Raw genomic sequence first — 16,210 nt, forward strand, 5'->3', positions numbered from 1 at the left:
ATCTGGAAAGCCAGGGTGCTTTCAGGCACCGGTTCTTCCAGGAAAAGGGTGGAAAAGGCACCAGCAGACACAGCAGCTCCATTGAGATCTCTGCTGTGGCTTATTGGGCAGCAGAGCCCTTCCAGGGCAGCAGAGAACTTCATGGTTTGGTCTCAATTCCACCCTCTCCCTTTTTAGGGTCTTCCTTTTTTATTCTTTTTAATGAGGAAAATATACTTTTCTCAGTTTTCTTGAGAAAAAACGGTATTTTGGATTAAACTGATTGTATATATCAAGCCCTATTCCACAGTTCTCTGATTTAGAAGACAAAAATGAAGAGATTAGTCAGATTCTCTCTTCAGGGGAAGATAGCACATATTGGTGAGACCCCAAGCCAGGTGTAGGAACTCTCCTCTGTTAGAGCAGGGCAGATTGGCTGAGACAAGGACAACTGAGAACAAAGCAAAACCAAAGCCATAAAATAAAACCCACACAGGAAACACTGCTTCAAAATTTCTATATTATTTACTTTTAAGCAACAATCCAGCCTTGTGAAATTACAACAACACACTTTAAAGGATGAGATTTTCACCTCATGGTCAAGCACCAGCATGATCATGCACAGCATTGAGTCAGTTGTAAAAAAAAATGCCCTGTAATTCTTATTTATATGATCCACTCCACCTTTACTGAATAAAGTCTGAATCAGCCCCTTCCCAGCACTGGGCCAGGTGGCTCTGGTCATCAGCACTCTATTTGGCACAGACCCTGTGTCATAGTAGTCCAGTATCAAGATTTATTTTGTTTTTAAAGGCAGCATGGTGTACATTAACCACTTAATGATTTATATGGCACAGCAGGGCTCAAGGCATTTACCACATGCAGTCAATGAAGCCTTTTAGATCCCTAAATCCCACATGTGGAGGAAGAGACTGCTCTTGCTGATTGTTTGCTGGCCTGGTTAACCAGGATTCTAAACCCTTGTAAAGCTAAGGGGTTCTAAAAAAAAAAAATCTCAGTACAAAAACCCTCTAAGCACACTTAGAACCAAGCTACTCTCCTTTGAATTACATTACAATACTTCATAAAGCTTTCCCTCAAGTCTATCACTAGAAAACACTCATGTCACTTCCAGCAGATCTGGGGGAAACACAGGACAGAAGAGGAAAAAAAACCCCTTGATTTCAAAAAAAGATGGAGTACATAAAGTGCTTCTTTTTAATGAAAGAAATTTGAGATGTACAGTCAGGCTCAAGTTGTGCAGATCACAAGCATGGGGAAAAGAAAACAGACACGAGTTCAAAACAGTCAGGAAGGGAAAGGTTTAACCGAGCACTAGGCTGGACTTGCCACCGGGTGGATTTCTCCTGGAGGGTGCAGGTGCTGGTGCTACTGGGCTAGGAACAGGTGCAGCAGGCAGGGACTTTTCTTCACTCTGACCTGGGGCAGCTTCTACATCAGCCTCAGTGTTTTCTAGAAGAAAAGAAGCTTTTAAAGTGTTTGATGTGGATGACGGGAGCCAGATGTTTGGCTGGCTCAGACGGAAGCTCAGATCCTGTCAGTTTTGTCCAGGGGTACAGACACGCTCCAAGGCTGTCACCCACTGGCAGGGCAGACTCAGCCTTCAGAAGTGTTTCTCAGACCAAATCTGAGGCCTTACAGCTCAGTCTCAGGCCTTCAACAAGAGCCACATTCACTCAGCTGCTATTAGGGGACACCAGTAATTATTTTTTTTTAATGACAAGCAGCTTAAGGCTCAAGTCTTCTACATATAATCAGTCAGTATTGTGACTCTGGCATTGTCACTCAGGTCTGAGCAGGTGCTGGGAGTCACACCAGCATCAACAAGAGCTCAAACTGCATCCCCAGTCTCCTAAGTGGAGGGGAAAGGATCTGACACACTTCTGAGGCTTCACACAGGACACATCAGGGAACAGACATGCATGGGGAGGCTCTGATTGTACACTCCCTGGAGAGCACGTGATAGTTTATTTTAAATCCTTCTGAGCAACCACAAGTGAAGACAGGGCACAGGAGGAATTCTTCACAGGAAGCACTTTAGATACTGGAGCAAACAACTAATAAAATCTGCATTGCTGACAATTGATGCAAGTACATTAGCATCTCACATTTTTACAGAGTAGCATGACCAGTTCTGAGCCAAAGGCACAAATCAGCACCAAGTACCCCCTGATATTGGGGGTGAAGATGAACCTCACCTGTTTTCAACAGACCCCTTTGTTTCCTTTCATGATCACTAATTCTGGGAGAATTCGGAGAACTGCTGCACATACAGCTTAAGCTTTATGATTTAGTAGATCTTGATCAAATTCCCTCCCCCAGCCTTCTCTTCAAACTGAACAGGCACAACTATTCTAATCCCCCCTCACAAAGCAGCCATTGCACCCCTTCATCTTCCCTTTCACCTTCCCTGTCACCTCCACTACAACCCCGTGGCTCTTCATGTGTCAAGGACTGTACACAATTCAAGACATGAGGGTATTACCATTGTTTACAGAAAAAAGGATGTAATTTTCCATCCTCTCCCTGATGACATTCAGTATTTTGCTGGCACGTCCAAACACCTCAAAGAATTTCAAGGGGAAGGGCTTGAGGCAGATCCTGGGAGCACCACAGCATAGAGCTGAACACAAGGCTGCCATGGTTTCATTTTTGGGATTTTTCTTCCCCCCTAGATTCATTACTTTACACTTCCTTACACAGGGATTATCCTGCCTTTATACCTGCGTGCCTCATTTAGCTGAGTCTTTCTGGCACTGAGATTTTCCCACCATCAGCACAATTTGACTACTTGAAAGAGGTAATATCACCAACAAAACTGGAGACTTCATTGTTCATTACCTTTTCCAGGTCACAGACGAAGGCACTGAATAAAACCACCTCCAGCATCACCTCCCATAGCTCATTTTTCCAATCTGGAAGGTAATTACTAAGTCCTACCCTTTGCCTCCTATTCTTCCTACCCCCAAGCAGCAGCTTTCTTCACATCCTGTGTCAACTCAGTGTATTTTTTCAATGCAAAATGTTATCAGAAACACCAAAACCCAACTTGTGTCCACTGAACCACCCCCACTACATCCACATTTTTAATGTCAAAGAACTCCAGCATCTGAGCACAGTGTCCCTGCAATCAGGAATAATCTCCAGTACAGATTCTCTGCTGTGCTCATTAACCCAGCACAGCTGAAACAAACAGTTAACACCATATTTTAAGTGTGAAGCTCCTGTAGCTGCTGTGTCCCAGTGTCTGCTGACTCAGCAAGTGCTGAATGTCCCTGCCTGGGGACAGTCCCAGCACCGTGCAGGATCCAGGCCCCACCTTCCTGTGGGGGTCATGTACAGTCAGGCACTGACTAATTCTCCTTAGCTGCCCACATTCATTCAGCTCACACCGCCCCTGAATCACAAAAGAAACAAGCATTACCAGCACAGGAGGCTTTGGGGGAAGTTTCCTTGTGTAGCTGATACACGTTAGCACTTCCCACATAACCAAGGTAAGTTTGCCAACCTAATGAGTGACACGGTAAAAACAGATAAAATATTAAAGCTCTTCCCTTCTCAGAAAGGGTCTAATCCCTGAAACAGCTCCCTGCTGAATGCACTGCAAGCCACGGGGAACTCTCATGCCCAGAAAAGAACTACAGTTCCCAAAGAGCCCTGCTGCAAAAGAAATATTTTTTTTTTTTTTTACATTAGACAGGCTTGATTACTAAATATACACATCCCACCTGACACATACTTGGGGTTTTATAATCAGTTACATATAGAAAATAATTTCCACATTCAAAAGGATAAACATTTCTTAATGACAGAAACCTATTCAGAATCAGGTTATACTGTGAACCTGTCATTAGACAGCTTTTTGCTTGGAGGTATGTTCATTGTTCCTTTCCAAATCCCAGAGACAGCCCTACAAGGCCAGTACAAAGTCACAGGAGTGCCAGTGGGATGTTCAGCAGTCCAAATCTGCCATCCCACAGCAGGAAAATCCAGGGGAGGAGTGACAACCAGATCAGTGAGACTGGACTCCACTGAGCTCCAACACCCAAAGCAGTCAATGGTAGGAAATCATTTAACAATCCATCAAGATGTTCAGGTATCTGCCACAGACACCATTTCCTGGAGGCATTAATTTCTATTCCTTCCTAAGTCCTATCAGTGAAAGTTTAACATTCCAACCTTTGCCTGACATTTTTATTTCATCTTGGCCACTTCAAAAATTTATTTTTTAGTCATGGCCACAACAGGAAACAAATCCCAGTTACCTTCCCTAACACTTGTTTTTTAACCACCTCCCAGCATAGATTCACCTGACCCTTGGCAAGAACTTCCTTCACTGTCACTTGCCAAAAACAACCTAAAAGACAAATACAACACCTGTGATAATGTGAACTTTTTTAAAAAAGTCAGGAATACCACTTTGCACTCCAAATTTCAACCAGCTGTCCTGATCCCAGGCTGCCCTATTTCTGCTTCCTGGCATCTCAACCCTTCTCACCTCCCCGCTGTTTGTGGGATCTCCTCTGCCCTGTGGGGAGCTGGTTTAAACAAGCACCAGGAAAAGCAGCAGAGCCCTTAGTGCAGTTTTCTTCTATTAGCAAACCACATCCTCCTACTCAAGGCACAAACTCTGGATGCCTACAGCGCTAATTAAGATCAGACAGACATGTGAAAGAAATACTAGAGCCTGTAGAGTAGGATTAGAAGCAGCCTGCTAGAGAGGCAACACTTATTTTTGGGCACAGATACCACTGAGAGGTAGTGGAAATGTTCTGGAAAAGCTCTCCCTCCTCCCAGCAAAAGTCTTTTCAGGACATGGAGGTGCTAATGGCCTCAGGGATGTCCCTCCACTCTTAGGTGTTGAAAGTAGCACTTGGAAAGCAGCAGTCAACAAACACATTCCTGTCATCAGGAAGTCAGATATTCCTAAAGCAAACCTTGAAAAGGAGACATTTCCAGCCTCAGAGCTAGAAAAAGCACTTCAAGGGGAAATGCCTGTTTACAGGAGATTTGCAGTATATGTAGATCAACTTCCTTGTCGAAAATCAGCATTTAAAAAGCAACAGGAAGTCAAGAGCTGGTTAATGCAGACACTTGCAGAAGCAGTAGCTGGGTTTGATCCTGTCTGTATATGTGGAGTTTGCTGTATGAGAAGACAATGGGAAAGAAGGAAACTGCTAAACTACAATCCATTATGTTGACTGTCCTATTTAATTATAAGCAACTCTAACAGCAGCATGGCCTTTCAATCAATGAACTCTTTGCAAGAGTCTCTACCTTACCTTCTTAAGACAAATCTTGACACCAGCAGCTGCTGGCAAAATAAATCAACAGGACTGCTCTCCTTTTTACCCTGATAAGCAACTGCACTCCACCATTTCCCTCCATGCCCACACTCCACTAAAGCAGTTGGTCACTTTGTTAATCTGATTGGTTCAAGGGACAACCCCAGGCTGCCTCTTTCCTAATAAATGACCATTTATAGATCCTACATCCTCTTCTACTGCCACCTGCAACAGGCTTTTACTAAAGCAGTCCAAGGAAGTTACTTACCAAAAATGTCACCACCAACATCTCCTCCCTAGAAAAGAGAGAGGAACATGTTATACATCGTGTTTCACAAGGCATTTTCCTATTCCATGGAGTGGATAGTCCTCCATGGTGTGACCATGGTGACCGGGCACACTGCTCTATGTGGCACCACATTCTAAGCCACAGGCTCAGGAAGGCACTTTTAGAGCAGCAACAGGCTCTGAGGGACAGAATGCAGAGTGGTACACTGGGCTCTGCACTGAAAATTCTGCAGACTGAAATCATGGGTTTATAAGTACCATTTCTTACAGACTGACTTATAATTTAACCAGTTCTTTATTTGTCTAACATACTTCTAGAAGTTGAAACAGATATTGGAATAATCTTGATGACACGTGGCACATTTGTTATTCCCACAGTGAAGGACAGAGGTGGGTAAGAACACTTTATTGTACAGAGCATCCCACATCAAGCAGCACTGATAGGATCCAGAATACTCCCACTGCCCAGCAGGAAGGGCAAAAAAATTACACTGACAGCAACAAGCAAGAGCTGAGTATCCTCTGCTTTCTACTGAGCAACTCTTTGCAACACCAAACTTTTATCTGTTGGCAAGGCCAAGAGTATTTGTTCTGTCCAGGGAATTTAACTTCATTTGTGAGACATAGATCAGCTTTCTTTTTTTTCTGATGAAGTTTCTTTCACTACATAAACAGTTAAACATTCTTTACATGCTGAAACTGTTCGTAGGCTGCAGCTTGACACAAGGATAGGGAGTCTCCCAGCAGCAGCCAAGGCTCCTCAATGGCATCAGGTTTATCAACTTTCACAGATTTAACATTGCTAATTACACAATGAAACTGCAGAAATTGGGATTAAAAAAAAGGACAGAAACTGACACAAATGTATCACCTTAAGTCTCAGGCTGTTTGCAGCTGAATTACTGCATAAAAGTAAAATATTCAAATTTAATGAAATCTGTTTTCTGTGGGAAGAATCTGTTTGCAAAGCTGAGAACCACAGTATTTAAAAAAAAATTAGTAGAAAGAATTAGACTAAACAGTTAAATTTATAGCTGAAAATATACCACAGAAAATAAACTTGCATATATTTGCTAAATTGAAACAATACATTTTTTGTAACAAAGAACAGTTTTGTGACTTAAAGCAAATAAGTTTTTAAGCAAATTATTTTAAGCAAATAATATTTGCTATAATTTGTTATAATTAATAACAAAAATGGGTTGTGGTGCTTGATGCCAATTACCAAAATAAAACCTAAGATAAAAGGTATCTGCTACAACATTTGAGACAGTTACTTACCTACCCAGTTCTTTTCAGAAACCTAAGTCTGGAAAATTTTAAACAAGATTTTTTTTTCTACTTTGCTCATGCAAACACAGGCCACCCTACATTCCTAGGGATCTAAGTTGAGAGGAATTACTGTTTTTTTACTGAATTTACTGTTTTTCAAAAGAACACTTTCTCCCATTAAACCCTGTTTTTCCCATTAAATGTAATTACACATCTAGCAAATTTTACTTAACACCATTAACAATACAAATCACGGTCCATTTGCTACTAAGAGTTTACATAAAGATAACACACCCCATGGTGTTCAAAACAAACATTTGATCCTCCTGAGGCAAGAATTTGCTGGGATGTGAAACCAAGTTCTTTGTCAGACCCACACAGAGTGTGCTGCAGTATCTATTGTTTCTGAGATGTTTAAACCCACAAACATACACAGAGCTGAAATTAGATTTCACATCACTTCATTACTGTCTGTCTCAGCAATGAGATGGGTTAAGAGCTCTACAAAGTGGTCCTTGTGAAAAATCCAGCCCTTCCTTCCTCAGCACACTGGAAGAGTATCAGATGGAAAGGGAAACCTTCAGGAAAAAACAAATTGGAGAGAAAGGATTCAAATGCTACAATGCTTCCAACTGTGTGAACATCCATGATAAATCAATCCCACACATAGTGTGAATTGTCCATTATAAGGCTCTTTGTAGTCAAGTACTGACCTTGGGATCTACGAAGTCTCCACAGTTTGCCTCAGTTGAGTTTGTTCTTTGTGGTCCAGAGGATTCACAGCTGTCTCTGGTTTCACCTGGTTTAGCCCCTACAAGCAGAGATTGATTCTAATCAGGTTGCAAGGTGAACTTAATGTGAAAGCAGATCATGAATAGTGACAGGTCTGCGTACTTTGGGAGAGGTTTTTCTGTGATATTACAGCGTTACCATTCTAAAAAGTCTTGATCCTTTAGATAATGACTCACAAATTATTGTTTTACAGCAGCATCCCAAGCAGTCATTTAAACTGATAGAGTTTGGGGTCCCAAGGCCACCCATACTGGCAGTGCTCTGCAGAAAGGGAAGCTTAAACCCAGCTGTGAGAACACGAGGCTAAAATTCCTCTGAATAATCAAGACCAGTCAGTGCTACTCTAAACAGTCCACGAGTCCACTTGTGTGACTTGGAGAAATTGCATACAAAATACAATTCTCTGCTTGCGACATGCCCAACACTTGCATAAACCCTTCTGGAAGAAATTAATGAGAAATAAACAATTCTCTGCAAGCAGACGCCATTTATAACCCCAAAGTACCAAGGAGGAATGGAATTCTGGTTTCCACACCAGCCACCAGCAGCATCAGGCTGAGCCACAAAATGAATCAATGCCAGTCAGCAGATGTGGAAACAAAGCACTACAGCCTTACCTGATGCTTTAGCCCAGGAAGGTGGGTTCTCCTCAGGAGTTCCAAAGATGCTGGATGCCATTTTGTTCCTCCTCACAGGTTGTTCTTTGGGCTCATCAAAGCCCAGGGAGAAGTTGGAGCCGCCACCGGGAGGACGCAGCACTCTGTGGAGAGAGGCAGCTTTACATCCTGTGCCAGCCCCCAGCTGCACTCCCAGCACATCACTTCAACTATCCAGGTAAGCTCCTGCCAGAATTCCATCCTGGCACTGTATCTCCACTGCTCTTCAGTTGCACTTACAAAAATAAAATGCTCTTGTGCTCTACTTGTGCCCTTGTTCCATCCAGTATCACACCAAGGGCTGCTCCCACCAGTCTGAGCCAAATAAAAAATAAAAATAACTATGTGGGCATGTTAAATTCCAGCTTTTTTAAGAATACCCTGGGAAGGTTAATATTAATCTTCAAACTGGCTGCAGAGTAAAGACTGAAGTTTGAACCAAAAGACTGGTTGCACCACTGATGGATGGGGGCTGCAGCCTTTAGATTTGCTTCCTCAGGAAAAAACCCTCAAGTTTGCAGCATGCTGCTGGTCTAGAAGTAAAAGGTAAAATTAAACAGCTTGGAATTGACTATTATTAGGAGAGACATGTGTACAAAGCTCCAGATATGTAACCTAAATCTAACAATCTTCTCTTAGACACAAAAGAAGCCTGCTTAGTACTTCAAGAGCTTGATTGCAGTCTGCTTTCCAACCTGCAGAACCCAACCAAAATGAACACCTGCAGCAAAATACATCTTGAAATGTAAACTCCTCCTGATCTTGTTTGCATAAGCAGGAGATCTTGGGTTAGCTGAAGAAACCAGACAAAAGCCAGGAGAAGAAAACTGTGTGTAAGAACTTTGAAAACTCCCAGAGACATGTGAGGACACCAACAGAACCTGGGGCTTCTTGGGCTTTCAAGACCTCCAGTGCTCCAAAATGAACACCAGGACAAACTAAGGATGGTGCACATTTCCTCTTCTTAATAAATAATTTAATAAATAAAAGTTAGAACAGGAAACAGTACACAGCTTGTTAATGTTCCAAATCTGGAAACACAACACAAAGAGTGAGTCCAACTGTACAATTCACATCTTGGGAGAATTTGTGCCTGTTACATTCCAGCTGCAATTTAAAAACACTTCTCCAGCCTACAGAGCTCAAACATCCCTATGGCAAGGGAAATTCCTAAAGGTGTGTGACGTGGATATTTACTGTTACATAACCAGAAAAATACTTTTCCTAACAAAATGCTTCTTTTAGAATTACTAATGCTCAGCTGCTAACAGGAGGATCCCAGCAGACTGGAGAGTGTGTTTTATTATGACTTGTTTTGTCTCCTTTCTGAATCAAGATGTCATGTAATGGACTTGACTCACTCCTTTATCTTTTTTCTCTGAGGAAACATATAGTGTTTATTTTTGTAGTTATAGCTGTTGCAGTTACTAATCTGAAGAACAGTTTGTTCAAAGCAGGGCTTGCTCCCAAACCTTAGATCTCCTCTTTTTACCAGAGCAGTGAAACGCCAGTACTCTCTTAAAGGCACAATAGTTTCCACTGATAGACTTAATGACATTAACAGTAGAGACAACTGAAGGGGGAAAAAATATCCATCACTCAAACTATTAAAAAGGAATAATCTCTTTTACCAACCTCAGGTAAAGGCTGACAGATTTTATTAGAAACCTGTCACAGCCTCGAAATGCTGTAACCTGCTTCATGAAAGCCATGTTTAACACTTCAAGCAATGAAATGCTGTTAAAATTTCACCTGATACCCAGTGATGTCCACCGAAAATCCACCCACAGCTCCAGGAAGAGCTCTGGTAAAAGGTTTGGAAACAAGCTTTGTAAAGATTTTTTTGTTTGTTTTAAAATGCCCCCTGAAAAGCAGAAAGGGAACAGGAAACATCCGCTTTGTCAGGCCAAAACCTTACAGAAAAAAGCCACGATAGCGTGGAAAACGACACGATCCTCTCCAGCTGTGCCTCCCGAGACCGCGGGTGCCCGACCTAGCGCTGTGCATCTCCTCCAGACCAACCTGCCAAGTTTCCTTTGTTTCCAGACAGGCTCCGCTTCCCCCCGCCGCACCTTCTAGCCCCAGATCGCCCCTGGGAGCGGGGAAGGGGCGACGCGGGCCCCGAGCTCCGGCAGCTCGCGGACCGAACGGGCCCCCCGGGCAGAGCGGAGCGGGGTGGGTCGGGCAGCGCAGACAATGGAGCCCGCCCAGCCCCACCCAGCCCGCGGCGGCTCCGCGGGGCCGAGGGGCGCGGGGGCCGCGGCGATGGGGGAAGGCAGGCGGGCGGAGGGGCGCGGTGCCCCCCGCCCCCGCGCTGTGGCTGCGCGGCGAGGCGGGGAGTCGCCTCCCTTCTTTGTTCGGCGGCGACGGCAGGGCCGCACCGGGCGGCCCGGGCGGGTCTCGGCAGCTCCCACATCTTCCTCCCCCGAGCACGGCGCGGCCCCGGGATGCCCCCGCAGCCCATCCGGGTGGGCGCGGCCACCCCCGCCTCCGGCCAAGCCGCCCGGGAGAGGCCGGGAGGAACCGCACACCCACAGCCCCGGCCCAGCCGGAGTCTCCGCCCCATCACCGCGCCCTAGCACCGCTCCCGAGCCGATCCGGACGTGCCTTCCCCGGGACCCCCAGACCCACCGCCCTCTGGGTCTCATTGGCCCTGAAGCCCCCTGCAGACCTGGAGCTGTTCCTGCCATTGGGGTCCATGCCCGAGAACGTGGCCGTGGTGGTCATGGCGGAGGTGCCGGACCAAGGGAAGGGCTCAGTACAGCGACGCTCCCGAGGACAGAGTCGCTCCCACTGACCGACCCTGCCGCTACCGGTGACAACTGCAGCCGCCGCCCGCACTGCCGTAGCATTTATACACAACGCAAGCCCTGCCCACCTCCGCCCTCCTCATTGGGCGGTTCAAACGCAGTCATGAGTTTCTATTGGACAGCGCCCTGCCACTCTCTCATTTGCCCAGCCTCTCTATCTATTTCCAGGCGCCTTGTCCCACCGCTCAGAGCCCATTGGTGAAGCACTACGTCTGCTGTGCGGTGATTGGCTGCGGGCGGGGGAGCCCCTTGTTGGTGATTGGCGGGAGGGTTGTCGCTCACCGCCGATGAGCTGTGATTGGCTCAGCCGCACCTGAGGCCAGACAAAAGTCTCCGCGGCGCTGCCCTTCTGAGGGAGCGGGCCGTGAGTGGGGTTCTGCTGCCCCATCACCGGGTCCGCGACCCCCGCATGGCTGCTGTCCCCACAGACACCGCCCAGGAAACACCACCAAAGCGACCATCGCGCCACCAAATCCACCCGTGGCTCCCTATTGGCCGTGCCAGGCCCGGATCCCTCACACTCATTGCCGTGCCCGGCCCGTTCAAGCCCTGCAGGTGCCCCAGAGCAGCTGCAGGTTAAAGGGATGAACCGCACCGAGGCCATCACAGTACGGGAGGTGTGCTGTGGTGGCTTTGGAGGGATCCGACGAGGGCTGAGACACAACCAAGGGCCTGCATGGCTTCAGGCCTGGTGGGGAACACCAACACCTCAAAAATCATGGCGGAATAAAATAATTTGCAATTTTGGTATATTATTTTGGATTACTGCATGAAAATTGAGTTCCAGCAAGGTAGGTGTAGCTGGAGTACCAGGCCCAGCAGTGCTGCTCACCTGGCTGTAAAAGCACGAGGCTGCACATTTTGGGTCATGCATCTCCCTCCAGCACAAAACTCACAGGGTAGAGTTTAAATCACCACATGTTGGCTGCTGACCCATCTGCTACATCCACCTTTGATTTGGTGTCTGGGGGCTCCCTGCAACTTCCACAGGCAGATGCTTCCCTGATCACAATTTTTACTCCAAAACCTATGCATCAGCAATAAGGAGGGAGAAATGGGAAAGAAAACCCATCTTCTCCAGCCACCCCTCCCAGTGTCCACTAATAAGAGCCTTTAATACCCCCAAAACACTTTCTAGAGAAAAGTATTTCTTTTTGGCCTGAAGAATACAAGGATTGTGTTACATCCCTCTATGCACACAAGTTGTCCAGAATCTGAATTAAACACCAGCCTTAACACAGATCATGAAAGAGAACTGTTAAATATACACGAAGAGGACCAGTGTTTTATTTTTTCTAATCTAGGATCCATTAAAAAAAAAAAATCCTGGTTTTTTGGTTCTTGGTTTTTTTTTTTAAGCTCCAGCCACAATTTAGATCCCCAGGGAATTCTCTGTTGCACCACATTTTTTTTGAGGTAAAGGGAAATTTTAAGTAACATGACACAATTGTTTTAATTCCATTATCCCTTAGGCTTGGGCATTTAGGAGTCAAATGATACCTACCTGCACACAGGTAAACATCTGCTCTCTCAGGAACTTGCAGAAGTATTTTTTCATCTAAATGCTTGTTATTCAAACTCACAGGATTTTACTCTTTAATTTGTACCCCTGAGACATACAACAGAGCCACTTTTTAAAGTCAAGATGAAGAAAAACCCGTTCCCTATGGCAAAGCCAGTTTTCACATGGAGCTTTAGGATTCTAAACCTTAAGTGTTTTCAAGGGGCCCCACTGATCTCTCACAGGTCTGGCTGCAGAGTGGTCCTTAAATAAAAGCTGCTTTTCTGATTATTCATCCATTACAAGATGAAGGGGTTTATTAAGATGGATACAGAAACTGGGCTTACAATCCATGTCAGGATGATGACATTTGACCAGAACAATTCTCAGCAGCTGTCTGGAAGACTCAGACACCAAACAATTCCACCTGTTGGTGAAATTCCACCAGCAGGGAATGCACAAAACATCTGGAAGTCATAACAAGACTCCAGGAAATGCAAGGGTTAGGCAAGGAGAGATACCACTGGTTTGAGAAAAGCCTTAGCTTGGTCATCCCTCTGTGACCAAGGGTTTCTTCAAGCCAGTCCCTGCTACTGATGGCTGTCACAAAGAGCACCCCTTCTTTATTCCAAGCACAAAGCACAAAAAAAGAGGGTTTGACTCAGTCTTCTCTTGCCCCATTTCACTCACAGCTGAAGATCAAGTGCCAGCTAATAATCCTCGCCACAGCTGTCAGATTTTTGCATGTGGAGCAATACATGGAGGTTCAGTGGAACTATGCTACATGATCCTATAGTTTGGTCCCACAGAGCTGATACTGTTGTTTTGCAAGAGTTGGGAACTTTTCCTGAAGATGTAGAGAGGTACCAGAGCAACTTTCACAATAACCTGTCACTGTTTGAGAAGGGGAATTACACCATAGTGCCCAGACTCCTCTCAGAGCTGCAGAGATGTAGGTCTGAACAACACAAAAAGCACAGTGGCCAACTCATGCTGCTGTTTTTGTCTGGGTATCCACCACCACCAAGCCTGGTCATGGACTCCAAAGTGTTCCAGTGTTCCTCCTTACTAGAAAAAGACAGAAGGGGAACTCAGTGTCCCAGTTTTGTTTTGCTTTCTTAAACGGTGAAGTTTTCTTATTCAAGTGATCCTTCAAGAGCCCTTGCAGAGCATCAGATGTGTTTTGATGGGAGCTATGGACTGGGTCCTGAAAGGGAGAGATCTGAGCCACTAAAACCAGCACAAAATTCACCACAAAGTGATACACAAAGTGTATCCGTGTTTCCCTGAAGAATATTCTTTTCCAAAGGAGAAACTCTTATTTGCTAGTTGGGCTTCCAGAACCTTAGCCTTTCCCCAGTACTCCAAAGTCATCCACACATTGGGATTGTTTAAACCTACAGCTCTTCCCACAGTAGCTCCTCAATGACTTACACAAATTCTCTTCTTCTCCAGCACCTGCCGACATTCCCTTCTGGGATCTCTGCTGACACCCAGCCAGTCTTTCACAGCACCACCCGCCCAACCTCATCCCTCTCATGTAAAACTGAAATCCTTCCAGATCAGAGGAAACTCTTCCCTTAAAGGGACTTCAACCATTCCATAAACACTGGGTGGGGCTCCCAGCACCTCCGTGTTACAGTAAGATCACCATCCCATGCTGCTAGGGAAGAAAACAGGAAATCCCTGTAATCAAGAATCTTGGAGGTCAATCAAAAACTGAGAACAAGGATCAAAATTCCATCTTCCATTTATCCTCACACTCTTACATCCTAATCACCCAGGAGAAGTTCTGTACCACCAATTCCTTCTGCCACTAAGTACTAAAAAGCAAGACAAACTAAAGGATTATTCCCAGTCAGAACACATTGTCTGGAAACTCACTATAGGCAAAATGAAAAACCTCAATAAACCAGAGAATTAAATGCATTAATTATGCTGGTATTATAATTAACGATAATCCAAGTTATTTAAATGCTTTTAGATTAATACTCCACAAGAGTCCATCACAGCAGCTGACACACATATACTGAGAAGAGGCCACTACCTAAAATTTTAAGAAAAATACTTGGATTTATTATTCATATGACCAAGGAGGCTTCTTTTCATCTTTAGCTTTGAAAATAAATTTATATTCCTTAGAAATTCAGTTATTTCTAGCTGGCTGAAGCCTAGGAAGTCTCCTCTCTTTGAGCCAGTCACATTATAGCTTTTCATTAATGTTGCAGTAAGAGACACAATAGAACTAGCATCCACCAGGCAAATGACAGCACTTAAGTTACACTGACTCGGAAGTAATGAAGTGAAGGTACTAGAAAGGAAAATTTCTGCTGGAAAACCATCTCACTTTGACCTTAACCCTGTCAGAGATGCTGTCTCTGTTACGATACTGCAGTTATCTTGAAGCAGCAATTATCTTAGTGTTAGTTCAGGGATTTTTCTTTTGTTAAGAACACCTCCGTACGCCAGTACAAGAATCTCTCTCATGTTATCACTTGGATTATTTCCTTACAGTCCTGGCAGATTCAATGTCAGAGCAGCCTTGCACTCCCCTGAACCCCTTTTGAACCAGCACCTCAGGCCAGTAACCACTGACCCCCACAGGAGCCACCTGCAGTGGGTGTGATCCCCACTGTTCAGATAAACAAAGACATTGATTTTTGACTGTCAGCCACCCAAACCAGATGTGATTTCAATCTGTCATTATCTCCCCTGCACATGAATACTTAAGGTATGTGACACAATTTTGATTACTTATTTTTAAATAACTGGTCATGTCCATACCTCATTTGAGGGACTAAAACCCCAGCACAGGCTGAAGGCAGGGTCCAGCCATCCACCAGAACTCACCAGGGGACTGTATCCAATTATGACTTATTCCATCCTTTTTCATTTAAAAACCATGGGAGAAATATTAACTAAATTGCATGGCAATCACTTTAGAACACATTATTTGAAAATTGTGGGTAATAATGTAATTTTCCCAGGCTCTTGAAAGGTCCCAGCTGTTTAATAAAACATGAAGAACTTACCTCCCAACTAGCCTGACAAGACCTCTTTGCCCAGCTTTCCTTTATCCTTCGACATGTGGACTTCCAGAAGTCCACATGGCTACCAGCATAAACCTGGGAACTGCCACAGACCGAGCCAAGCAGCAAAATGAACTCCAAATAAGTTGATTCAAATTGTCCCTGTATTCCATAACACTTCCAAATCATCACTGCCAGCAGCAGCTTCCTTAAAAAAGGTAGGCACAGTAAAACCACTGAGGATTCCAGCAATTAGGAATCCACAGGTAAATCTGTAACACCAGAGGAGCAGTACAGACAAAACCAAGTTCTGACATAAAGAGTATTTGCAAGACCACGTGGAAGAGTGCTCATTTTCTTTTTTTAAAGAAGGACTGTATTTCTGCATTACTGTTACACAAATGTTATATCAGAACCAGAATCAGAAATCAGCCCAGTTTAGTTTGCTACACTAATGGAAATTCAACATTTGAGGCTCTTAAGAAACTAAGTCACCGAAGTTGAGATGTTTCCGTGATTAGATTAAAAAGACAATAAAGTATCTCAGAAAAGACTAACAGTTTTTGGCTGCAGTCAC

At 44.6% G+C, this 16,210-nt stretch overlaps 1 protein-coding gene across 2 annotated transcripts; it reads right to left on the reverse strand.

Annotated features, from left to right (window-relative positions):
• Window positions 1-481: 481 nt before the first annotated feature.
• On the reverse strand, window positions 482-11,125 carry JPT1 (Jupiter microtubule associated homolog 1). Of its 2 annotated transcripts, none has more exons than XM_005526750.2 (5): window positions 10,965-11,125; window positions 8,255-8,397; window positions 7,559-7,656; window positions 5,554-5,581; window positions 482-1,452 (listed from the first exon to the last, which is right to left on the reverse strand). In XM_005526750.2, the coding sequence occupies exons 1-5, from the start codon at window positions 11,018-11,020 to the stop codon at window positions 1,304-1,306; spliced, it is 474 nt and encodes a 157-aa protein (XP_005526807.1). In that variant the 5' UTR covers window positions 11,021-11,125; the 3' UTR covers window positions 482-1,303. The 2 variants fall into 2 exon arrangements, with proteins under 2 accessions (XP_005526807.1, XP_087921620.1); XM_088065494.1 differs by having other exon boundaries at window positions 482-1,467.
• Between the last annotated feature and the right edge of the window lie 5,085 nt (window positions 11,126-16,210).

Source organism: Pseudopodoces humilis, chromosome 21, assembly GCF_049639895.1.
Source record: "Pseudopodoces humilis isolate 2021_Gansu_Grassland_sample_001 chromosome 21, ASM4963989v1, whole genome shotgun sequence".
Classification (NCBI taxonomy): Eukaryota; Metazoa; Chordata; class Aves; order Passeriformes; family Paridae; genus Pseudopodoces; species Pseudopodoces humilis.

What these genes read in the sequence shown, in the direction of transcription:
- JPT1 (XM_088065494.1), bottom strand. Translation starts at nt 11,020, where the DNA reads ATGACCACCACGGCCACGTTCTCGGGCATGGACCCCAATGGCAGGAAC. An exon ending in AATGGCAGGAACAGCTCCAG is followed by an intron (nt 8,398 to 10,964) that starts GTCTGCAGGGGG and finishes CTCTCTCCACAG; the next exon opens with AGTGCTGCGTCCTCCCGGTG. An exon ending in TGTTGGTGGTGACATTTTTG is followed by an intron (nt 1,468 to 5,553) that starts GTAAGTAACTTC and finishes ACACTTTAAAAG; the next exon opens with CTTCTTTTCTTCTAGAAAAC.